The sequence below is a fragment of the Theobroma cacao genome, chromosome 7, assembly GCF_000208745.1.
Source record: "Theobroma cacao cultivar B97-61/B2 chromosome 7, Criollo_cocoa_genome_V2, whole genome shotgun sequence".
Taxonomy (NCBI): Eukaryota; Viridiplantae; Streptophyta; class Magnoliopsida; order Malvales; family Malvaceae; genus Theobroma; species Theobroma cacao.
Window position 1 is genome coordinate 1,241,845 of NC_030856.1, and position 24,175 is coordinate 1,266,019.

General features: G+C 37.3%; 5 protein-coding genes across 8 annotated transcripts; 1 reads left to right on the forward strand and 4 right to left on the reverse strand.

Moving 5' to 3' along the window:
• On the forward strand, positions 3,815-7,593 carry LOC18593369 (scarecrow-like transcription factor PAT1). 4 transcript variants are annotated; one of them, XM_018124568.1, is made up of 3 exons: positions 3,816-3,931; positions 4,100-4,230; positions 5,608-7,593. In XM_018124568.1, the coding sequence occupies exon 3, from the start codon at positions 5,763-5,765 to the stop codon at positions 7,383-7,385; it is 1,623 nt and encodes a 540-aa protein (XP_017980057.1). In that variant the 5' UTR covers positions 3,816-3,931; positions 4,100-4,230; positions 5,608-5,762; the 3' UTR covers positions 7,386-7,593. The 4 variants fall into 4 exon arrangements, with proteins under 4 accessions (XP_007020616.2, XP_017980057.1, XP_017980058.1 ...); XM_018124569.1 differs by having other exon boundaries at positions 4,100-4,148; XM_007020554.2 differs by lacking the exon at positions 4,100-4,230 and having other exon boundaries at positions 3,815-3,931.
• LOC18593370 lies at positions 7,698-9,302 on the reverse strand. The gene is made up of 2 exons (XM_007020557.2): positions 8,973-9,302; positions 7,698-8,318 (listed from the first exon to the last, which is right to left on the reverse strand). Exons 1-2 carry the CDS (start codon positions 9,175-9,177, stop codon positions 7,720-7,722), a joined length of 804 nt encoding a protein of 267 aa, XP_007020619.1. The 5' UTR covers positions 9,178-9,302; the 3' UTR covers positions 7,698-7,719.
• On the reverse strand, positions 10,198-14,362 carry LOC18593371 (probable WRKY transcription factor 20). Its single transcript, XM_007020558.2, has 6 exons — positions 14,141-14,362; positions 12,619-12,777; positions 11,682-12,222; positions 11,466-11,598; positions 11,225-11,380; positions 10,198-11,018 (listed from the first exon to the last, which is right to left on the reverse strand). The coding sequence occupies exons 1-6, from the start codon at positions 14,360-14,362 to the stop codon at positions 10,529-10,531; spliced, it is 1,701 nt and encodes a 566-aa protein (XP_007020620.2). The 3' UTR covers positions 10,198-10,528.
• On the reverse strand, positions 16,310-18,249 carry LOC18593372 (putative pentatricopeptide repeat-containing protein At1g03510). The gene has a single exon (XM_007020559.2). It carries the CDS (start codon positions 17,978-17,980, stop codon positions 16,694-16,696), a length of 1,287 nt encoding a protein of 428 aa, XP_007020621.2. The 5' UTR covers positions 17,981-18,249; the 3' UTR covers positions 16,310-16,693.
• Positions 18,527-21,474, reverse strand: LOC18593373 (FRIGIDA-like protein 2). Its single transcript, XM_007020560.2, has 3 exons — positions 20,402-21,474; positions 19,518-19,693; positions 18,527-19,432 (listed from the first exon to the last, which is right to left on the reverse strand). Exons 1-3 carry the CDS (start codon positions 21,402-21,404, stop codon positions 18,821-18,823), a joined length of 1,791 nt encoding a protein of 596 aa, XP_007020622.2. The 5' UTR covers positions 21,405-21,474; the 3' UTR covers positions 18,527-18,820.

Here is a 24,175-nt window from a genome sequence, read left to right on the forward strand (position 1 = left end):
TAGTGTCTAGTTTGTTATCTCTTGTCAAGTTCTTCCAGGTCGGAAATCGAATACCATAATTTGATCACAATTCTCATGTTCAGGAAGCTTTAACATCAGCAATTTGTGTATGTGCAGATGAGAAGACTGAATCAGATTACTCCAGTTTCAAAAGAATTAAATTTAGATTCAGATTGTGCATGCTTGAACTCAAATCTGCAGACAATAAGAAATGAGGAGAAATGTTTCATCAGAGAATTTGAAAATATGGTTTGATTGAAAACTACCACTTCACCTTTACCGTTTCAGTAATTTGAAGAATCCTGAGATTTTTTTTTTTTGAAAGGTAATATTTATTAATCACAAGAGATCTCGCAAGAGGAGATTACAAAAGACACTTCAAGAATACCATGCAAAAGAGTAACAGATTACAAAAAAAGAGATCTGCTACTTCCAGCATTGAGGTACAAAGCATGACAAACAGAGGATGAAGTGAGAAATTATATTCAAAAGAAAAGACATAGGGGTAGTTGAAGGTTAACCAAAATAATAAAACCTTTGCAACGGAGGAATAGTTCATGTACTCTCCCCTGTTGGTTTTGAACCTGAGATATTTTCCAATGCCTAATTTCAGAAAAGTGAAGACCCCCTAGTCTAGTCCATGTTCAAAGTTTTCTGGTCTTCCTGTTCTTCCATATTTCGCCAGTCTCCTTCCATGGATATCATAAATATCATAACAATGACTGCAACAATGCTTACCCTTGCCCCATTGAATCTGTCATCCCTTTTGTCCCTGTTGAATCATGCACATTTAACCTTCTCTCCAGCTCATATCTTGACTTTCCAGTGCAAGCATTCTAGGCCAGTTCCATAGCAAGTTTCACCATATTCACTGTACCGACAACTCTCTTATCTCTTTTTCGAGCAAATATATAATTCCGACAGACCTGACAATTTTATATACGTCATTCTACACGTAAACCACCCATTATTATGATTTAACAAAATTCCTTTACAAATACACTTAGTTAGGTTGCATTTATTAGTCAACTTCCTCATATAATTAAACACATGACTTTGAACCCAAAGAAATCAACACCAAAGACCAAACTTTTGCTTAATCCTCTTTGGTTTTTTGCTGGCACCAAAAGTCTCGTAAAATGATTCCCTTTGAAAATCAATCACCCTTAAGGAAGAATCCAAGTAGACTTTGGTAGAAGGATGTTCTGTTTTTGGGCTATCTGTCTAGGTGTAGACAGTGCAGAAAGGTTTGACTTACTATATATATATATATTTTTTTTTGATATAACCATGTGAAAAATGATTTCCTGTATAAATTTGATTGGCTGAATATATTTTGATTTGGATGACAATTCCTTCTCATAATAAAGGTTTGAAGATTGCGGCATTGACTTTTGTGTATAAGGACCATGCTGCTTGATGCTGGAGCTATAGTTTCGAAGTGGAAGACTTTTTATCTTAACACTGCAGGAACAGTACATCTTTTATTGCATTTAAATAAATTCTTAAATTTTGATTTATATTCAAATAAATTCTTAATTTTAATAAAAAGTTTGACCATCGGATTCAATATTGATTGATATTTTTACTCATATAATATATGAGCTAATTAAACTATCGTAATTAATTGACTAAATACATCAATTATCACGTGATGTGAACATAAATCATAATATTTTGATAACAAAATATAAATAAATTGAAAACATTGCATCAATGTGACATAAAGCTGATGGAAATTCTCAAACATTGAATACCATCTATATTAAACAATCATATCTGACTAGCAGGGGGAAAACACTGAGCAAATTTGAAAGGAGTTCAACAACTTTTGCTTACTGATGCAGCCTTTCCAAAAAGCCTTCTGTTTTTTGGACATTGACATAACAAGAGAGCCCAAGTTTGCAAAGACTACTACTCATCAGGACAAAGGAGGGAAAGACAGAATTTAGTTAAAACAGGTTTGGAAGCAAAACACAACACAACGCGGCTTATCTTTGGAGGTCGGCAAAAGAAAAAAACATGGGGTTACATCGAAAAGTCAACCTTCCTAGTCTGTTTTCGTGTCTGATGCATACTATAACCAATTTGGTTCTCAGCATAGAAGAATAACATAGTACTTCATTTGATAGCATAGAAAACCAACTGATGACACACCTTGCTATTATTCTATGCAGAGGTTAAAGCTTTATGTTAGTTTTTATGTTAGTTGTGGAGTTAGTATAGTGTTGCACTCTTGCTTTTAATTAAGATTCCAAAAGGATTTAAAAAGCAAGGAGAGGTAGGTTATGTTATAATTCTCCCATGTCCTAGATTCCCTTCTGCATGTGCATAAGTAGTCAAAGGTAACTTATCCTTTTGGACCTCACATGGAAATTTGGGTTGGATTCTAAAATGGGGTTTACCTTAAAAAAATTATGAACCTGTTACCTGATGAGATTATAGGGTATGGCTGCTTTCCATTGTTTGACTTTTTTTTGCCCATTGTTTAACTTAATTATTCTCCCCTTCTTAAATTATGATGGAAATTTCTTGTTATTATCCCTTACATGGAGAAATGCAAGTTAAGATTGATAATCTAAGAAGGTACACTGTACACTTTAAGCATATGACAATTTGATGGAGACTGGAGAGGAAGGCAAGGAGGAACCTCTCTCTTGTTCTGTTACAGTGAGCTTAAACCGTGTGGGTCCTTTTTCTTGCATGTTGGAAGGGTCTATCCTTGCCTTTTTTTTACCTCAAAACAAGTCCTGTTTCTGCTTTTATTTCATCAGTCAACTTTCCAAAAAGTGTCCCCCGAGAGAACAACAATGAGACTGAAATACCCTTGTCCCCATTCCAGCTAAAAAGTTTCTTCATTGGCCATTTTGAGTTTTTGACAGTTTACTTGAATTACTTAAAAAGACTTCAATGACTATGAAAAGAGTAACATCTGCACAGAAAACTGATGCATGCATGTAATTTTCTTTATATGCATTCATCAGTTTTTTTGTGTAAGGGTAGGTGGAACACATGGTAATAGCGTCAAACTGCTTCATCCCATCTCATTGTCGTCACATTTGAAAAGTAAGAACTGGTTTTAAATCCTTGAAATGTGTATCATGAAATGCATGATAATCAATGTAATCATTTGTATTCATGAATGATTACTGGTGTAATCTAATGGCACATGTTTTTCAATTGTTTTCTTTGTAGATATAGTAGCTCTCTTGGTATATTTCACATAATTTATTGATTTAAAAAACCTCAGATAGACAAAATAATCTAGCTTTGAATATGGTAATGTTAGCTCCAAGGTCTTAAGTCTCTGCTAGACGTACGGTACATGGTACATATGACTCATACCTAAAAGAAGAAAATTGCAGAAGACTTTGACATTGTCAAATATGGTGTTCATGATTTGACTATAATTTGAAGACTCTAAGCTAATATTCCAATAGAAAAGAATAACTTTTTCAAATATATACTTAATTAAATGTTGATTATCTCACCTAATCAACCAAAGAGATAAGGCTAATGGGTCATAATATTTTATTATACCATAATAGTTTATGGTGTAATAATATATGTTTGGTGCAGACTTTGTTCGTTGAGAGGGTCTTTTGGTCTTTTTAAAAATTACAAAATGGGAGATACAGATATATCCCACAAAGAAAGAGACAATGAGATTGAATTTGAAGATGCTTGGATGACATTTAATCGATGTCTTAGGTAAGGATCACGCATTACTTTCTGTCATTTTGTCAGTGGCAGTTATGTAATATTCATGATGGAGAATGTCATTTGTTGATGAAGCTTTGTTATAAAGTGAAGGTTGATACACCGTGCAGGTTGGGAACCATGTTCTTGCAGTTTTAGATTCTCTGAAAAATCTTTGAAAGCCAAAACTGAGCACCAAAAACTCTGAGGTTGGAAGGGGGGATCCAAGAAGGTATGGGAAAAAGAAATTCTTAGTTGTGTTTTATATTGAAACTGACAAGGGTCTTTGCTATATTCATGTCATATGTTGGAAGTTCTTTGGTGATTTTGTTTTATAATTTGTTGGCTTTGTTCTGGGAGTTTTTGGCTTCTTCTATATGATGAAAATGATGCGTTTCAGGTCTGAAATGAGTTTTTTTTGGTGATAAAATGATGGTGGTGATGAAGAGGTAGCTTTTTCAGCTGAATTTTCATGCCAAGTTTCTGTCTTTTTTGAGCTTATATATAGGATGTGAATATGTGTTGGTGAAGGTAAAACCTTTATGCTCAGGCTTATTAGAAACGATTTGAAAGTAATTGGCTTTTCTTCTTTCATCCCTGCTTTCATTTGTTTTATCAAAGATTTGATTATGGCTCTACAGAATCATGTCTGAGCTTGTCCTTGAAATCTCTCTCTCTCCCTGTCAGGAAAATGTAAAAGTGAAAGAAATTCTATAGCTTGATCCTATATGATAAATCTCTGCTTGCTTTGTCTTTTATTGCAGCAAAATTTGTTGTTAGGAATATCAGAAAAAAGTTTTCCTTCTTTATGTTCATTGTTTCTATCCCCCATTCAAAAGGCAAAAAGGTTTGCATCCCTATGTTAGCAGAGAACTGGTCGAAAACGGGTTCTGCAAAACTTTTACAGGCCTAGCTTGGTTGCATCTATGATGATTTCTGTCTTTCAATGAATAAACTGCTTGTTTCATTAAAGCTCCTATGTTAAGCTTTTTTTTCCTGTTTAAATGCTTACTGATAGTTTGTCTTTCGTGCTATTTTAATGGCAAGAGAACACGTCTCGGCAAAATACATGTAAAGGAAACATATTATGTTTAATGCTAAAGCATATTTTATCTAAAGATTTCCTGTGGTTTGAACTCAAAGTGGATACTATTATCATTTATAGCCTTTACTATTTTGGTGGAAGATTTTTATATATATGGCACTATGCCTACCCTGCCTACCCATAAGTTACCTATCTTCCAGTCATAAAATCTCCCGCACTAACTATGTTAGGTTTTGGCTGCTTAAAAGTTAAATTGCTTTTGTCATTAAAGCAATGTCTTTGGTCATCTTGTTAAGCTTTTCAACTATGTTCTATATTTACTCTAGGACAGAGAACTTTTACTGTTGTCCATCTTAATCATGGCATGCATGCTAGATTATTAGCAGATTTAGGGTCTTCCAGGTTGTGTGGTGATGTGCTTGATGGTTGTCATCACCATTGGTCAGATTCTTTTAGGAAGATTCAATATGCTTTCTATGTTCCTTCCCATTTACTTTTTCATTTTTTGCCGCCTTTCCTTTTTTTCTTGTCTGATGTTGCAAAACAACCATCGATGCTTTTACAAGCCTTTCCACATTTACCATGAACAGAAGTATAAAGGAGGAGATAAAAGGCATGTGAAATAAAAAGAGAGGAAAGTGGGGGTGGGGTGGAGTAGGAACTATAGAGGTCTTGGGTGTGAGTTGTTTCCATGACACCCTACCCTATTACCTCAGTGATCTATGATTCTGCTGGTATAAATGAAAAGATGGCATATTTTAGATAAATTATTATCTGCTTTTTCCATCATAAAATACACCTTAAATTTTTGTCAAACCTGCTATGCAGAATACATCATCTCATTGATATGTTATCCATACCAGGGAGCAGGGTTCTGGAAAATGGCAGGATGATGTAACTTTTTCGTGACAAAGAAGCTGTCAGTTGAATTCTAAGGCATTTTATCAGAAAAGTTTTCCAGTGTTTCTACCTGCTGTTGTGTGTCAATTGGTAGCATTAAATCAGAGAAATTTGTCCAATGCAAACATCTGAGAAACATAAAATTTCTGGTAAGTACTTTGACCAGCCAGTGCAAGAGCTGGAGTCCCATTGTTGGCCTCCTAACCGGAGTTTGGATCACTACCAGTCATGCTCTGATGATGGTGGCAATGGTCTGCAATATTCAGTTCAAAATTTGGAACAGTACTGCACCCTTGAATCATCGTCTAGTATGCAGAACTCTTCTTCTACAGCCAGTTTCTCACCCAGTGGAAGTCCTGTTTCACAGCCTAACTCGCAGTCTTACCTGTCAGACGTGCATCATTCCCCAGATAATACATGTAGTTCTCCAGTAAGTGGTTCTTGTGTAACAGACAATGAGCATGACTTGAGGCACATGATAAGACAATTGGAAACTGCTATGCTAGGAACTGATTCAGATAATTTTGACATTCATGCTATCAACGCTTCTGGTGGAGCCACTCAAATTTCCATAGAAGAAGAGAGGTGGAAGTACATGGTGGAGATGATTGCCAGAGGGGACCTTAAAGAACTGCTTTGTGCTTGTGCCAAAGCTATAGACAATAATGATATGCATATGGCTGACTGGTTGATGACACAATTACGCCAAATGGTGTCAGTTTCAGGTGAACCAATACAACGTTTAGGAGCCTACATGTTGGAAGGGCTTGTTGCAAGGTTGGCCTCTTCAGGAAGTTCTATCTACAAAGCCCTAAGATGCAAAGAGCCTGCTAGTACTGAATTGCTTTCATACATGCACATACTCTATGAAATCTGTCCATACTTCAAGTTTGGGTATATGTCAGCAAACGGGGCAATTGCTGAAGCCATGAAAGACGAAAGCAGAGTGCATATAATTGACTTTCAGATTGCACAAGGAGCCCAATGGTTGACCCTAATCCATGCCCTTGCTGCTAGGCCAGGAGGACCTCCAAGCATTCGTATTACAGGCATTGATGATCCTACATCAGCTTATGCAAGAGGAGGAGGACTTGAAATAGTGGGGCAGAGACTACACAAGCTTGCTGAGTCGTGTAAGGTACCCTTTGAGTTCCATTCTGCTGCTATTTCTGGTACTGAGGTTCAACTTGAAAACCTTGGAATTCAACCTGGTGAAGCTATTGCTGTAAATTTTGCCATGACATTGCACCATATGCCGGATGAAAGTGTGGGCACTCAAAATCATCGGGACAGGTTGTTGAGGTTGGCAAAGAGTTTGTCTCCAAAGGTGGTGACTCTTGTTGAGCAAGAAGCCAATACAAATACTGCCCCATTCTTTCCCCGATTCTATGAAACAATGAATCATTATTTGGCAATCTTTGAATCAATTGATGGTACTCTGCCAAGGGAACACAAGGAGCGGATCAATGTTGAACAACACTGTCTGGCCCGGGAGATTGTCAACATTATAGCTTGTGAGGGATCTGAGAGAGTAGAACGCCATGAGCTTTTGGGCAAGTGGAGATCAAGGTTTATTATGGCTGGCTTTACACCCAGTCCATTAAGCTCATTCGTCAATGCTACCATCAAAACTCTGCTGCAAAGCTACTGTGATAAATATACACTTGAAGAGAAAGATGGAGTTCTTTATCTTGGCTGGATGAATCGAGCTATAATCACTTCTTGCGCATGGAGGTGCTAACCAAACAGCATTTTGTTGTTATTATTGTGTCAACCTAATAGAACCTTTATCCGAAATACGTTACGTTTCCTTTCTTTTTGGCATACATAACAGATAACTATGAAAATCAGCCCTTTATTTGATAAGAATATCCATCCAGGGATGCGATGAGCAAGGCCTTTGTACAACTGAAAGTGATTAATACTAGTTGTTTACTGTTTTTGTTGCAGTCTGTCTTGCATACGCGTTTTCACACATAATTATTCTTCATTTTTAGTTTGTCGTATGCCTTTTGTGGGAATGAAAGATGGGGTGCTGGCCCATTTGGGTCAATTTGGCAGAAAATGTTCACATTTCAGTTGAAAACTATGAGAAAGCAAGGAAGTACAGCACAAGGGTTTTGTACAATCAAATATTCCAAGTTGGACTGTGGCCCTTCACGTCCAATCGAATCACACTCTTCATACACACCATCAATGGTATTGGAAATCCTCCCAGCGATCACCCTGCAAACTATCACAGCCCTCTTCAAGTTCTTCAGCTTGAAAGAAACCATGCCGTCACTCACTTCCTCACTGCTAGTACTCAATCTAATCCCATTGTTCCTGGTGAATTCCATGTCGAATCTAGAATGGATTATCCTGCAAGCTCGACAACTGGGATCTTTACAAAGCTCAGACACTTGCTTCAGCTTCCTGCTGCAGCAGGCCATTGTGGTGCCATAGAACAGTAACAGCTCGTTGCCATCCACCACGCTTCTTGGATGTCTCTTGTGTTGCTCGTAGGCTTTTCTCATAACCTTTTCTCTGTACTCCTCAAAGCTTTCTAGGGCATCCATTGAGTTCTTCACTCTTAGCACCCTTTTGATCTTCCATGGTGGCTTTGAGGGGTCCACTGATGCTCTTTTAAAGATCAACTCAATGATGTTTCTTGATGGATCACCAATGTTGAGCTCTGTTAAAAACATACCAGGATTAGCTTCCATTGCATGCAGAAATATACAAAATCCCATGACATGGGACAAATCAATTGGACCATAGCCTACATACATGATGGTGACTGCTTGGTAGCTTTAAGGAAGTATTTTTCTTTTTCCCTTTTTCAGGCCTTAACTTGAAATTATCCCTGACACAAAAATTAGGAATCATTTTTATCATATTGTACACCAAAGGGTCCATCTTGCCTTTTTTTTCTTAGCCATAAATTACTAGCATACAAAATTCATAATACTTCTTTAACCTTTTCCATATTTGCTTTTCCCTATTTCTTTGGCAGTAACTGCAAGCAATTAGAGTGTTATTTCTGCTACACAAGATTTACCACATTATCATTATAATCCTGGTTCTTTTGATGTCTGAACTGCAGGCAGTAGAGTTGTAGAGGAACTGAGGTACTGAAAAAATATTATATCTTGACTATGGAAAACTGAATCTTTCTCTTTACAACAGTTAAAAGTTACAAACTAACCATTTCCATTAAGCTTTGGTGAAACTCTTACACCTACTATGAACTTTTCAAGCTAGCAGAAAAACCTTCGAAGACTTAAACTAAAGATTGGAAGCCTTAGCAAGAACATATGTGTGAAGGAAATGCGGTACAAATACTTACCATGAAACTGTGTTTTAGGATAGTTTGGCCTGAAAAGGGCTTCGCAAAATGGATTTCGAAGTTGATGAACAAGCTCCTTCTCCAAGCTCTCATGTCTAGAATCACAAGCCTTTCGCCTACAGTAGTTTTCTGCCCGGCTAACCACATCAGTCAGCTTGCATACGCAGTTAACATTCTCCTTCAAAGACACCCAAGCTGCCTGCATTTCTCTCTTTAGTCTTTCCCTGACTTGGATTTCTTTCCAAGTTGTGAACTTAGCAGGGAAGGGAGAGACACTTTTGAAACTTGACAGAATGCAGTGATCTTGCAGAATCCTACACTGGCAAAGTTATAGCATATGATGATGGTATGTTATCATTGTCAATGACAAAACTATAGCTTTCAGTTCTAAATTTGTCCTGAGATGGTAAAATTTTGTAGGTTCGAGTGGAGATATGGGCCACAACGTGGCATACTTCTACAATCCCTGCCGAAGCAAAGACAAACTGGTGAATTTAAAGGGTTTTGGATTCTATCAACAGTGCATTTATAATGTCTACCCTACTCAAAATTAGAACCCAAATGTTGCATAACCTTCAGGATATACCACAAGCCAACGGTGGGAAAGAAACATGAGTTTCATTCTTCAACAAATCCTTTCCTGATACTGATTTAGGTAGATTTTCACCACTTTTTATCCTGATACTGAAGGGCAAGCAATAACTAGAAACATCTGTTCAGTCCAAAATAGACCTATCCCTTTGGCCAAGCTACCAACTTGCTGACTTGAATTTGAATCTATGTAAGGAAAAAGAATATATCATTAAGACAAAGATTAACAGATTCCAAGATGTGAGAACCTGATATGTTTTTGTTATAAGATGTTCTTTCCTAGATGGTTCACAATTCACATGCACCAATAACCTAATAGCTGTTAATGGATTCCCCAACAAGAGATATTATAGCTTGTTTTGTCCTTCGTATTCCAGTAAAGAAAACAAGCTGTCTGCAATTGCATCTCACCCTGGAATCAACAATCAGGACATGCAATTTCCACCTTCTTGGTCTTGGATTCTTCACACGTTCGGTCAATCATTTCGTCATCTCAAGCTCTCAAACAATCCACTAGCAATCATTTTTGTTAGATAATATATGAGAATCATCCATCAAAATCTGAGAGGCACATTATCTGAGAGGCAATGGTCAAGAAAAATACAGGTATACACTGTACTAATCACAAGTTCTCTAAGAAGTTAAAGACAACATAGAACACATAATTTCTTACAAATTCCATTTCAAGAACTTGGTTTACAACACTTTCCTGTAAGAAAATAATACTTGTATCAGTTCAACTTTTGTACAAACTCCAAAGTTGATACAAACAGTGATTGGCAACAGAAGGCAGTTTGTAGTCCAGTTAACAAGATCAGCTCAGATAGTAAAACTAATATATATATGAAGAACAATCCATATTTTTAAAATACAATTCTAACTTCTTTTCTTTTACCAGCCAAAAAGATGGAAAAAAGAAATCCTGTCCATTGGTTTATTTCTTGTCACCTTCACTGTTAACCGATTTAAGGACCCGTTAGTATTCTTCCCATGCTCTGTGGATATGCATAAGAATGATTTAGGGGTAGAATCTCAACACCACGACCTTCACTTGGATTTTCTCTGGATCCATACTGAGTCCTGCCACCATTTAAAACACCATAATATGTTGTTATTGGAGCTGCTTGAATTAATTTGAAACTAGAACCACCAGTCTGTGCGTGGGTTTGCACTAGTTCAGAATGCAATTGCTGATGTTCATTCGAACTGTTTTCGGGAGCAGAACTAATCCCAACACCAAGATCAAGGCTAATGGCATCGTTTTCTTCTGATCTAATCCTTGACGGCCCATTTACAGCTACAGGCCCTGCTGTATCATGACTACTGGTCCTTGCAGTAGGTACATCGTGATTGTGTTTTCCCTCATATGTGGTTATAACAGCTTTCGGATCATGAGATGCCCTCTCCACGTGTTTTCTAACAGGGCAACCGGCATTTGTGCACTTATAATAACTCCTACATAAAAAGTAAGCAGAAAATAAAATATTATAAATGCTGTCCTATCTAATTTATGACAAAGCACAAAAGTCCACATGCTTACAATGGAATTCTATGCCCACCAATATAATGTTTAAGAAGCTATATATTGAAACAGATGAGCATATTAAAAAATAGGACTTGTCCTTATGACATTCTATCATCATTGATTTAATGATATGTACCTAGGATTAGGATTTCCTCTCACTACTTTTTGCCCATATTTGCGCCATCGATACCCATCATCCAGTATATCAACCTCACTCAGAGTCTGAACAACAACACGTGGTTCCCGGATTGGCTTCACCACAGGAGTGATATCAACCCCACCATCCATTTTCCTGCTCATATTTTGATAGTATCACTAAGCAAGCAGAGTAAACAACAGAGGAAAAAACTAAAGCTACTATCGAACAATAACAATACCTTCGCTTTGAGAATGGATCATCATCATCAACCTCATCTATGTTATCATCATTAGCTGTGACAGGAGATAGATCTGCAGTACTATTTGGCTCAATACTATGAGCCATCTGGCCATACATGCTGGATGACTTGTCTAAAATGGGGAAAAAGAAAAGATTAATTCAAAAGTGAAAAAGCACCCAACATTGAAAACTCAATGTGTAGTTTTTCCCTTACCATCTCTACCGGTGAAAGATGAAACCTTGTCAGATCTTTCTTCTTGACCAGGCATGATATTACCAGAAGAATATCGGCGGCTAGGTTGAGGTTTAGGATGATCATGTGTACCTTTGTATATTATCTCTGTAATCTGTCCATCATGAGATCGCTCAAACAGCTTTTTCACTTCACAATTAGGATGCGTACATTTGTAATAACTGCGTGGAAATTCACTTCCTTTCACTTGTTTCTGTCCATATTTTCTCCAGTTGTATCCATCATCAGATGGCACTGATGGGCCACCTGATCTATGATCAGACTGCCCTGCCTGAATCCCACTATTTGGGTTCCCTATCTGGTTTAATTCGTCTACATCAACTTCAGCAGTAGCACTAGCCATAGAAGTAGCTGTATGAACAGGTACTGAGAGACTCAACTCATTTGAGGAGCCTGCCATTTCACTCTTAACTGAAGAAGATGAATTGAATGATATAGTCTGGTATTGACCCTGGATCTGCAGAGACTGTTCACTTCTCTGATGGTTTAAATCTGCAGGAGCCTTGAATAAGCAAAAACCTTTAGATAACTATACCTTTCAAGGAGCAGAATATAATGAACTTAGATAAGGATGTCAGTATTGAATAATTTAGAGAGAGAGGAGAAAACAGGTTGCTAATTTTAGGTGTCCTTATGAGGTCCTCCGGCATGATGCCTCTACTGGTTTCCTAATACATCAGTTGCCTATAGCAGGGTTTATGGCAAAGTCAAAATTAAGGCAGAAGAGCATTTGAGGAAATCAGGATTCTAGGTTATCACCTAATCATATACCTATTGCTATAGTGAAACATAAATAATTGTAATTAACACTAGCTCCAGGAAGCAAAGGAAACAAAAATAAAAACTATTATTTAAATTTCAGCCTCAAAACATTCATTAACATTTAGCAGGAAATTACCATATTTGATCTAGGATGGGGTCTAAACTCAAAGCAGCTAGAATTTCTTTCATCGAAAGTATTAGAACACACGGGAGCAGCCGAATATGTACTAGAAGCAACAGAGGCGTGCACTGCTTGAGGCTTGATGAGAGAACCAGTAGTTGGTGAAGGCTCTGCCTGGAAGAACAAGAAGCATAACAACTATTACTCAGTATAGTGCTACAAAACTGCTCAGCTTCTGTTCACCCACAAGCAAGCAGGTAAACTTCCAGCTACTACTCTCATCAGCAATTCAGCATAAATAAGTACTTAAAGTTCAAACTCATCTAGTGATCTAAGATTAAACAAACTAATCCTAGCAGCTTTTTTAATGCCAAAAAGAACTTAAAATAAAGGGGGGAAAAGACAAAGATTCCAGAACAAACCAACTAAAGGTGAGTTAAAGCAAAATCCATTCAATAAATGTTCATGTACTTCCAGTTAACCCTACGCTTGATGTGGAAAACAAGTTCCGCAAAACCTCCCACTCAACTCCTTACGCTTCACCACCCGTATCTATTTTGCAAATTCAACTCTATGTGATGTCATATCCTTCATCAAATCACAGGCAATTAGGTCTCTGCCCTTCACCTTGACCCACGTACTTTCTATTTTCCACCAATTCATTTCATTGCCTCCTTGCACCACACACTTAAACAAACATCCATCCTTTGATCTAAATCAAACAAATCCCTTTAAAGAAGCATCAATCCATTGATCCACTCCACCTCACCACCAGCATCTATTCTTTATTCTACATTACACATATGGGAAAGTTCTCGAGTATGTCCTCACCGTTAAAACAAGGACAGAAACCAAAATATAAAAAGCCACAATTCCCACAACCAAAAGGGGAAGATTCATTATGTGAAAAAACAACATAGGCATTATAAAAATAAATCAAAAATATAAAAGGATTCAATCTAAATTTTTATACTTACAACACGTTAAATAAAATTAAAAAGGCTTATTCCTCCTTCCACAATATACAAATCCATGGACACTAAGGAGCCGTATTTCATAATTTATTTAATAATTGCAATAATAAAGCATCAGAATCTTTTTTTCTTTAAGGCCCCCAACATCATGAACCACTTCACATATAAAATCTAAGCATTTTGAACAAGAACCAAAAAAAATGAAAAAAAAAAGCAAACAAATATAGTAACCCATTAATTTTTTTTCCCCTTAAGCATCTCTTCAGCTGAAAATTAAATTGAAATTACCTCATTCACAAACCTAGCCACCCAATCCTTAAAAAAAGAACGGGAAAAGAAAAGGAAAAAATTCCCCACTAAAAGCTACTTTGAAAAAATAAAAATCAAAACTTTGAATCTCACATTGCTTAATTCCTCACTTACTTAAAAAAATCTTGGGTCTTTTCTTAAAGAAGAAAAGAATTCAAATTTTCAAAAAGTAGCCAACTTTCCTCTACTTTCTCAGGAAACAAACAGAACCCAAAACCGATCCAACCCCCCAAAAAATAAATATCAACTCTAACCTTGACATCTGAAAGAAGAACTGGAGACTCCAAGAAAGAAGAAGGACTAAGCCCAGGTGGGATCGTAATACAAGCCGACCTTGAGATCGGTAGCTTAGCCGGAGCCACCAGCTTGTACCGAGCTCCACCTGAACCACCTGACCCCGATGGATCACACGTGGCCTGCACGTGTTGAGTAGCAGCAGCAGCTGAAGAAGCTAATATTTGTTCCTCCATTACCATTAACGAAAGAAAAAAAAAAGGACCAGACAAGTGAAGAGAAGAGGGTCAAAATGAAGTTGATTCTTAGTTGTCTGTAAGAAAAAGGAGGCATGGGGTATCTTAGTAAATTCAATTGTAATTTTTCCTTTTTTTTTTCTTTTTTTTATTTGTTGGGTTTGTCTTAAAATTAAATTAAAAACTTAAAAATTGTTGGAAGTGAGTTTAGTGTGTTGGAGAAGGTTGTCAGAAGAGAGGGACAGAGTTTGACTTGTTACATTGGATCTGGGTCTGAGGGTTGTGTCATAGCCTTGCCTTATCACTTTTTTTTCTTTTTTTTTTAATTTAAATTTAATTTTTGGGATTTTTTCTTTTTTTTATTTTTTAGATTTTATTTTTGGAAGGTGGTTTAAATCTTCAAAAGGTGACCCATTTTGTCAAGGCAATCATTGTTGTTATCTACAAGGGCCACACTTTTCCTTTCTCCACTTTTATTTTTGTATTTTTCTTTACCACCCCTCCCCCCCCCCCCTCCCAAAAAAGAAAAGGGAACACCTTTGGTTGAGTTTGGGTTTTGAGGCACCTATGCAGGCTCAGAGTAAAGTTGGGTTCTTGATTGAGAATTCAATGTCCCCAAAGTATCCTAAATCTAAAGCATTTCTCAATGATTTACACCAGCCATGAGCAAGAAAGTTATAGAAAGAATATAGTGATCAAGTTGATAATACATGTAACAACAAAAAAAATTACAACTAAATTGGTTCAATTGATTAAACCACCCCAAATTCTAACAAAATCCTAATCCTCCTACCTGTTGTCAAGCTCTATAACTCAATGTAAAAACCTTCTAAAACAAGAGATAATGACAGCACCCTTTAATAATTGAGGAAGAGAAGTTTGAGCTCCCAAACCTCCTTTACCTTTAACAGATAAGTTATGTAATTATTTGTATTAAGCTCTTAGATGTGTCATGACTCACGGGCGAAGACAACTTTTTATAACCCAAAGTTGAAAGATGAAAATCTATGGGAAGACACATTTCTTTCTTAACTTTAATTATGTTCTTTGTTTGTATACTACAATAAACATTTGCTATAAACATCATAAAGGACACATAATCATGATTATGGGACCAAAGCAAGAGTTTGCAGAGTTTGCAGACAATGTCCATAAAAGGTTTAAAAATGAGCATTGTAGTACTAACAAACTTTCTTTCCGCAAAAGGTTATGAAGATCCATGATTGATGCTTGAACATTGTAGAATGAGACAAAGGAATTTGAGTAAATATATATAATAAACAAAGGTATAGGCTCAGTCTCAAGTCACTTTTTTTTTTCCCTTCTTCATTTCAAAGAGTCTCAAGTCACTTTGCGTCTGAAACTTTTTGATATTTAGGCTTTGGGTACTTTCACAAGCAATGCCTTAACAAGGCAAGAACTTAATCCTTTTGGGTAAAAAAGAAAATTTAAAAGCTTAACTAGACAAATACAGCACTCAAACTAATGTTGGCTTTTACTTACTGTTAGCATTAAAGAATGTGTTCGATATTAACAGCAAGGGGAGACAGGCAGCCTCCAGTGTAGCTAGTGTCCTACCCTTGAAACTGTTTCTGCAAAAGCAAGTTCATAAATGAGCAACCTTGTTAACTGTGTCTGCATCTCAGAGATTTCCATGGAGCAACGGATAAAACAATAATTGATACTAGGGAAGAGACATGTCACAATCACTTTAACAAACCCTCCCCTCATTCACTCAACTTCTTATTGGCTTCCACCACCTAGAACTACAAAGCCCATTTTTACCTTTAAACCTCTGTTGTACAACCCATGATGAGCAAATAAATCAGTTATCAGACATTACCATATATGAGGCCACTCAATAGATTATCATTAAATACCAGTTCTAGAGCAATAAATTCTACAAATCAGCGTGGAAGCAAAAATTGTAGTCATCAGAAAAGAGAAGAAAAATGAAAAACACCGACAGGTCGGATAGGCTTGTATAGAATAGCTATTAGACTCGAAAGTGGAAAAAGAAAGAATGCATCTAGGAAGGGGGGGCTTGGAAGGAACTAAAGCATGAACATATTTTGCATTAGGACAATAAATTGAACCCAACAAAGAACTGATTTTCCAACCAATATTCTTAATCTTTGTTTTGTTCATAGAAACAAGACAGAGTACTAAGTGGCTTCTCATTTCCCACTCCAAGTTGTCTAGGTATGGTAGCTCTAGGTAAGGAAACGGATTCAGCCAATGAAGAGCCCTTTCTCCATGTGTGCACGTCACCAAAATACAACATAGAATCTAAAGATTAGCATTCGTTTAGAGGAAAATCACCCAAAGCTCATTCCTTTAGTCTTGATTCACAACCCAACTGCCACCAGGTGCTACCTTCACTCCCCTTTCCTTCATCTCCATTCTCATTCCCTGAGCTTCCTCATATCTCCCCACACTAGCATAAATCCTAGCCAACAACACATAATTGGCAGCATTAGACGGCTCTATCTCAAACAAAGCTCTCCCAGCAATCTCAGCCAACTCCACCTCTCCATAAGTTCTACAAGCACCAAGCAAAGCTCCCCAAGTCTTTGCGGTTGGCTTCACAGGCATTTCTTTTATAACTCTATAAGCCTCGTACAACCTCCCTGCTCTGCTCAACGCATCGACCAAACACGAATAATGATCAGCACTCGCTTCTAGTTTATAATCCTTATGCATTCTATCAAAATAACCCAATGCTTCATCTGCTAATCCGGCATGGCTACAAGCTTTTAATACCCCAAGAAAAGTAATGTCATCAGGCCAAACTTTTGCCAACTCCATTTGCTGAAATACCTCCAATGCAGCCTTTGCCTCACCATGTAAAGCGTGAGCTGATATCAAACTACTCCAAGCAACTACATCTCTTTCTTCCATACATTGGAATACATTTCGCGCGTAAACCAGACACCCACATCGCCCGTAAGCTTCCACCAAACCACTTCTCAGCTGCGGGTGCGGTTCTGTGTTACTCCTAAGCGCGTAGCTGTGAATTTCTTTGATCAAACTCAATGCCGCCACGCCAACGCAAGCAGGTAACAGAGCCAGAAGCGTGATCAAATTGGGCCTCAAACCCACTCTCTGCATTCTTCTATAAAACTCGGTAGCCATGAAAGGCCCATCTTCCAATTCAGACAAGCCCGCTATAATGGGATTAAACGTGGACTCGTTTGGCCCGACATCCATAGATTGAAACAGATGCAAAGCCTCATCGACGCGCCCGCAGCGCGTGTACAGAGAAATCAAGGAATTCCAAACAACGACGTTGCGTTGAGGGATTTCATCGAACAATCTGCGGGCTGAAGAGATGGAGAAGCATTTCCCGTACATGTCGACGAGAGCGCAAGCGACGAATGGGTTGGAGAGGAGAGATGACTTGGTGGCGTGGGCGTGAATCGACGACCCCAGTCGGGGACGGCTGATGGCGGCGCATGATTTGAGAACGAGGGGGAAGACGTAAGGGTCGAGAGTGAGAGATGGCGAGGCTTGCATGCTGTGGAAGAGAGAGAGGGCGTCCGCATGGCGGCCTTGGTTCACGTGGGAGGTTAACTGTTTTGTCAGAGACAGTAATCGCAGGTGGTTTGAAGTATAGGAACTCATGTTTCCATGCCTGAAATGTAGGAGCTTTGTCTGAAACGAACGAATGTTGCTTTTGCACTAGAAATGGCTGTGTCATGGTACACATAACCTGTTTAATATTTTGAGGACTCCCAGTCAAAAATCATAGCAGTATCCGATTCCAGTACACGATCGATGTGAAATTCACGACTTCGATTTAGAAATTCACGACTTCGATTTAGAAATTCACAATCCCTCTCTAACTACTCCAAGACTATAGCTCTAACTCTCTAGTTATGATTTAATTTGGTATTAAGTCAGATTGTAAGAAAGGATCATAATTTGGATTGACAGTGTAAGAATTAATCTCAAAACCCAATGATCCAAATGAAAATATCAAAATTTTAATCATTGAATGCCTCATTGGCAACTTCCCCTTTCAATATATAGTTAAATTGATTTAACATTAAGAAAAAAAAATGTGCAAGGGAAATTAACAGAACAATTTCTGGTGGCATCATATTAGCAAATTTGAGATCCAGTCTCCCTAACAAATATTGCAGAAAACTGCATATCTGAAGCATCATGCAAGTGGAAGTTAGAAGATTGAATAAAAGAAAAATGGCTAGAACATTGAAAATTACGTCATCTCATAAGAAATCATAATATATTGTAAATCTTCTGGGGAATTAGCAACATGATCGGTAAATAAAATACTATGCAGCCTCCCCCATGTCTACAAAAGTTGGTCATGGTGAATCTAGTTCATGCAATACCATCATCCAGTTATCAAAGAAGCAGCAGTGCTTTCCAGCAACCTGTGCCTCAATGGGCCCTAGCATCCAAAGGCATACCATGGCAACGAAAAAACAGTAACAGCAGCTACTGTGGATGGTAAGATGGATGGTAGTGTGGTGGTAAGCCGTATGCACTGTAAGTAGTCAGTCTGTCATAAGGATATAAATGGGAGGCAGCAGGGTTTGGATTCATAGAGAAACCCATAGGGGCTCCGGCCAAACCATATAACCCCACTGATGAGCCTGCATAAGGAGGAACAGTAGCAGAGCCTGCCAAGCCATAAGGACCGGCTGGCGAGCCCAAATATGCAGCAGAACAATCAGGCAATAAACCTGCTGGCTGTAGATGTGATGGCTGGAATGGGGGAACAGCTGAACTTGCACCAGCAACACCCAACGGTGCTGCCATAGGAACAGCAGATGCAAATGTTCTAGGACGCTTGTTGCCACTCTGCTGCTGCTTTACCTGTGCCAGCTTCTTCTTCTTTGTCTGCTGCTTGGCCTGCTGCTGCTGCTGCTGCTGCTGAGGCTTGGCAGCAGGAGCTGCTGCAGGGCGTTTCCTGTCTGCCTGCTGCTTCTCAAGCTGCTCAATACGCTTCTGAAGGTCCTCCTGTGGATACTCAGTTTCTAGCTTGTGCTCTTGAATTACTTTAATTACAGCTTTCAAGGCACCAATTTCTTTGGCTGTGGCCTCATTCTGCATGAGGAAACATAATTAAATCAAAAGAAAATGAATGTTTAAGTATAATACCCTGAAAATTTTGCAGGAAATGAAAGCTTACCTGTGACTTAAGAGAGTTTTTTCCGTCCTTGCACACTTGCTTAGCAAGCTTTGTTGTCTCCTTCAGATATTCTTTCAAAAGATGGACTGGTGGGAATTTTTCCGCCAGCCCAAACTCAAATATAAATCTCACAGCAAGAAGTTGTTTGCCACTATCTAACAGCTTTTGAATCAGATCTGCAACACATAAGAAAAGCAAGGCTGTTTTCATCAGAAGCTACTCCTAAAACTACAAGATCATTACTGGCAAAAGGGAAACAATTTTAAATCCTAAAAGGGGGAAGAAATTATGTAAATTCTACAGCTTACACATTTCTTAAACAATATGCTACATTTGCACACATTCATTGATGCAACAAAAAGATCTCCCCATGCTTTTCTTCTTGTTTATCATTCCATGAACCAATTTTTTGTTCTTTGAGAAGCTACCATACTCATGTGTTTCACTTGCTTCTTGTCAGTGAAAACTGAGCAAGACATTCTAAACTCATACATGTGTTTCCTGTTCAAAACAAGTTCTGAAGTTTTACATGCACATAAACAGTTTGAAATAGAGCACAAACACCAACGGTAAAATCAAATAAATCTAAGTGCGCAGAACAAGAATCACATTGAACCAAGATACCAATAGCATCACCATAAATCATATATTAAACAGCTAGACCTATTGACATATCAATCCATACATGAAATGCTTAAATTCTCAAAACTCTATCACACATGATAATCTAAACCAAGCATTCATGATAAAACTCATCAGCCATGAGAAAGCAATTTAAATGCACATAAAACAATGGTAAACAAGAATAACACCAATCCCAAAATCATATAAATCCAATTGCACATGATAAGAACCGAATTTAATCAAGAAACCGATAAACTCACCATGAACTTTCTCCCCTAAACCAATTGACCTACACAACATTGTAGCCTGCCGGTATCTAGCAATGATAACAAAGTAGCCAACAAGCTCCTCTTTATCAACCACAGCTCCCAAACCATAAGCTGCCACTAAATGCAAAAACGCCAGTGTCTCCAAAGAGTTATCTCTGCTCAACCTGAGCTTCCCTTTCCACTCTAAAGCTAACTGCTTTGCTCTCTCCCTCACTTCATCACTAAAACTTACACCAGTTTCCATCAACTGCTCCAACAAAAACACGCAAACCCTCCTCAAACCGAACAATTCCGGGTCTTTATCGCCTTTAGACTGCGAATTCTCTGCATGAAACCCCTCCATTGCATCCAAAACCATAGCCGCAGGATCCGGGGCACTCTTTAGTGCACCCGGAAACTCCATTCGAATAGCTTCCCGCTCTTTTTGGTGGTCATTGACATACTTCCTCAACCCCTTCCCATCCATTCTCTCACAAAACTCCTTCAGCTCCGGCCGAGTCACCACCGAGTCAATTCGGCTCGACGCCGGAGCTAAACCATTAGATTGCAATCCCACTGAATTTGACGACGATGGTTGCTCAAAATTCAACGGTACAAGCTGGTTTAAAAGCCGATTCGCAATCGAATCAGTGACAGACTCAACCCGGTCCTGTCTCGTTAACGGCTCCGAACCAGACTGGTCTCTCTGTTTCACCGACAGCGGCTGAGCTGAGCACCGAGTGTGCTCCAAAACGGGGACGGCACCAACCGGACGGTCAGCGGACTCGCGCGACTCGAGGATGCGGAATCGTTGAGTTACCGAGTTCTGAATTGCCGTGAAGTGAGAGTCGAGGTCGGACCAGGAGATAGAGAAAGAAGAGAGGTGCAAAGCGTTGGCTTGGAGATCGTCGAACGCTTTCTTCAGTTCCTCCTTTTTTACATCTATGAGTTTGATCGCCGATTCTATTTCTTTCAGCGACGGAGTTACCGACGCCAAAAGATTCTGCGACGACATTAAAAACCTAAGGGAAATGAAACAACAGAGAATTTGCGACGATTTAATTTTTTTTTTTCTTTCCCTTTTTATCAGTTCTTCAGGCGTGTAACTTGCCGGGAAAACGAGTAAGCCGAAGGCGGTTAGGTGCATAAACGGTGTCGTTTTAACACTTGGAAAAATTCATATTCGGCCCAAAACTTTAATAAATATCCAATAAAGGTCTTGGGCTTTTAATTTAATCCAATTAGACTTGCCCCATTTTGGTCAACGCTGAGGCCCAACAATATTTATGAGGTCAAACTATATATATTATTAGCGACCCATTTTTTATTGAGTCAATTGTAAATTTTGTATACCGAAAATCGATCAAAATAATCAAATAAATCATTCCTCCTAATCGATTAATATTGAAATCAAAAAATTGAATTCAATTGGTTTCAATCAATTATTTTGATTTATGCTAATTAATATTAATCTCGACTTACAAGAACACAAATTTAGATTTTGAAATGGTGATTGTTGAAGGCATAAAATGAACAAAAAGAACATTAACTTCTTAAAAATGAAACATATATATATATATATATATATGTATGTTCATATATAAGCAATAATGATGGAAATGTTGCTGTTATACCACATGCTTGCACAACTCATAATGCAATAAGGTTCCCTTGGACAAATTTTGGCCCCCTCTTCCATTATAGAGATTGCAAACCAAGGAAAACAGAAGTGGATAATCATGACAGGCAACAAAAAGCTTCTGATAAAGGGAATGGATAATGCTCCAATGGCTCCAAAAGATAAGCCTTGATTTCAATATACTTTGCTCCCATTTTTGTTTGCAGGGTATTATGGCTTACAAGTTTTCTTCTTCTATATTTCCCTCTGGGGATGGCAAATAGACCAATTTAGAATTCTAAACATTGCATATGGGGGGCTATGGGGCTTTGCATGTGAGGTGGGGCCACTAAGTTGTAACCCTATGATTTGTGAAAGTGACAGTCAAGAGAATTTGAATCCGTCTCTTTTGATTAACAAATATATATATATTTATTCTTAAATTAAATATTCGAATATAAGAATACACGTTACTTTTATTTAATGGGATTAGTCAAAATTCGGACCTAATTACATCCAAATACACTCAATTTTTGTCATTCATATAATGTGAAACATGTTTGCAACTTCTTAACAAGGTCTCAACCCAAGTAGTAAAGAATTTGTCATTGATTTGTTGTTATTTATTTATTCATTTTTTTTAGAATTAAAAGGTTTATTTAATAAGGTTTTGGGTTTGGTTGGTAAAACAAGTTAAGCATATCCAAGTACAACATTCTATCTGAATAATATCATACTATTAAAGTAATAGTTACCGTTTATAAATATCTTAATAATTTCGCATTTTCAATCGTAATTTTTTAAATTTTATCGTGCATATATTTTATATACATAAACAAAATAAAAATTAAATTAAATTTACATCATGAAAGAATCGATATATCTCCAAAATTATTCGAATAAATATATTTGTCGATTAATTCGAGCATTTTAAAAGTGGTTCAAAGGCTAATTCATATTGAGCTTACCAAGGGTATCATACTTTGACTCGATGCCTCAATAATAATAATAATAAAAAGCTATATAGGATATAAAGAAAGATTGACTTGGTCTTATTTTGTTGATTCAAAGACTTGGGGGAAGAGTTATCTTCATAAAAATGCACCCCATGTGATATCTAAAAAAGATTTGAATATTGGTCTCTTTTTTTATTTATCTTTATTTAATAATATCTTTATTTTTTATATTATTAATTTTAAATAGAGATCTTCATGCTCGTGACACGTGGACGATATCGGTTTTATAGCAGCCCTTTACTTTTAAAAATTAATTTTACAAAAAATAAGGAATTGAAAATTAATTAATTTTTTCTTTTGTTTAGTTTGATTGAAGCATTGATGGGTGGGGGTTCTCACATGCTTTCCATGTAACATATTATTGTATGTTAAGAAGTGGCCAAAACAACTTGGACTGGAAAATCACATGTTCCTTCATGTTTTAATAATTTAGATAGCAAAAGCCTTAGGATATTGTCACAAGAAAATCCCAACCTCAAGAACCCTAGGATCCTATCCTATCTTTTAATTGATTCTTTTTTTGATATTATTTTTCTATGTCTTTTGCGATAAATATTAAAGGTTATGATTTTCGATTTATATCCGCAATTACGGGTTTTTCATGTGAGGCACTTTTGTGGTCTAATGATGAATTAGAAAATTAATTTGGAGCCTTAAATTTTAAGAATCAAATTGAAGAACTTTGAATTCCTTCCTGAATTTAGATAGAAAAAGCCTTAGGATAATGTCACAAGAATATGCCAACCTCAAGAACCCTAGGATCCAATCCTATCTTCTAATTAATTATTTTTATATTATTTTTTTATGTTTTTTGAGATAAATATTAAAGGTTATGATTCTCGATTTATATCCACGATTACTGGTTTTTCATGTGAGGCACACTTGTGGTCTAATGACGAATTAGAAAATAATTTGGAGCTTTAAATATTAAGAATCAAATCGAAGAACTTTGAATAAGAAAAAATTTTCCGAGAATGTTAAATTTATTTCAGGCTACTTTTTGAAGTATTGATAAACATGTGTTATCACCTAACTATTTCGGGTAATTTTAGATTCGAGATAAAATTAATTAAAATGGTTTATATTAATATATAAAAATTCCAGATTCGATATAAATAAGGTAGCATGAAAATATCGATAAAAATCCAAAAC

Excerpts from the sequence above, each read along its gene's own strand:
- LOC18593369 (XM_007020554.2), top strand. The coding sequence starts at position 5,763 with ATGCAAACATCTGAGAAACATAAAATTTCTGGTAAGTACTTTGACCAG.
- LOC18593370 (XM_007020557.2), bottom strand. The coding sequence starts at position 9,177 with ATGCAGGCAGCTTGGGTGTCTTTGAAGGAGAATGTTAACTGCGTATGC. Across the intron at positions 8,319-8,972 it reads TCCTAAAACACAGTTTCATG|AGCTCAACATTGGTGATCCA; the intron begins GTAAGTATTTGT and ends TGTTTTTAACAG.
- LOC18593371 (XM_007020558.2), bottom strand. The coding sequence starts at position 14,362 with ATGGTAATGGAGGAACAAATATTAGCTTCTTCAGCTGCTGCTGCTACT. Across the intron at positions 12,223-12,618 it reads CCCATCCTAGATCAAATATG|GCTCCTGCAGATTTAAACCA; the intron begins GTAATTTCCTGC and ends TGCTTATTCAAG. Across the intron at positions 11,381-11,465 it reads GATCCATTCTCAAAGCGAAG|GAAAATGGATGGTGGGGTTG; the intron begins GTATTGTTATTG and ends AAATATGAGCAG.
- LOC18593372 (XM_007020559.2), bottom strand. The coding sequence starts at position 17,980 with ATGAGTTCCTATACTTCAAACCACCTGCGATTACTGTCTCTGACAAAA.
- LOC18593373 (XM_007020560.2), bottom strand. The coding sequence starts at position 21,404 with ATGTCGTCGCAGAATCTTTTGGCGTCGGTAACTCCGTCGCTGAAAGAA. Across the intron at positions 19,694-20,401 it reads TTTAGGGGAGAAAGTTCATG|ATCTGATTCAAAAGCTGTTA; the intron begins GTGAGTTTATCG and ends TATGTGTTGCAG. Across the intron at positions 19,433-19,517 it reads AAAACTCTCTTAAGTCACAG|AATGAGGCCACAGCCAAAGA; the intron begins GTAAGCTTTCAT and ends TTCCTCATGCAG.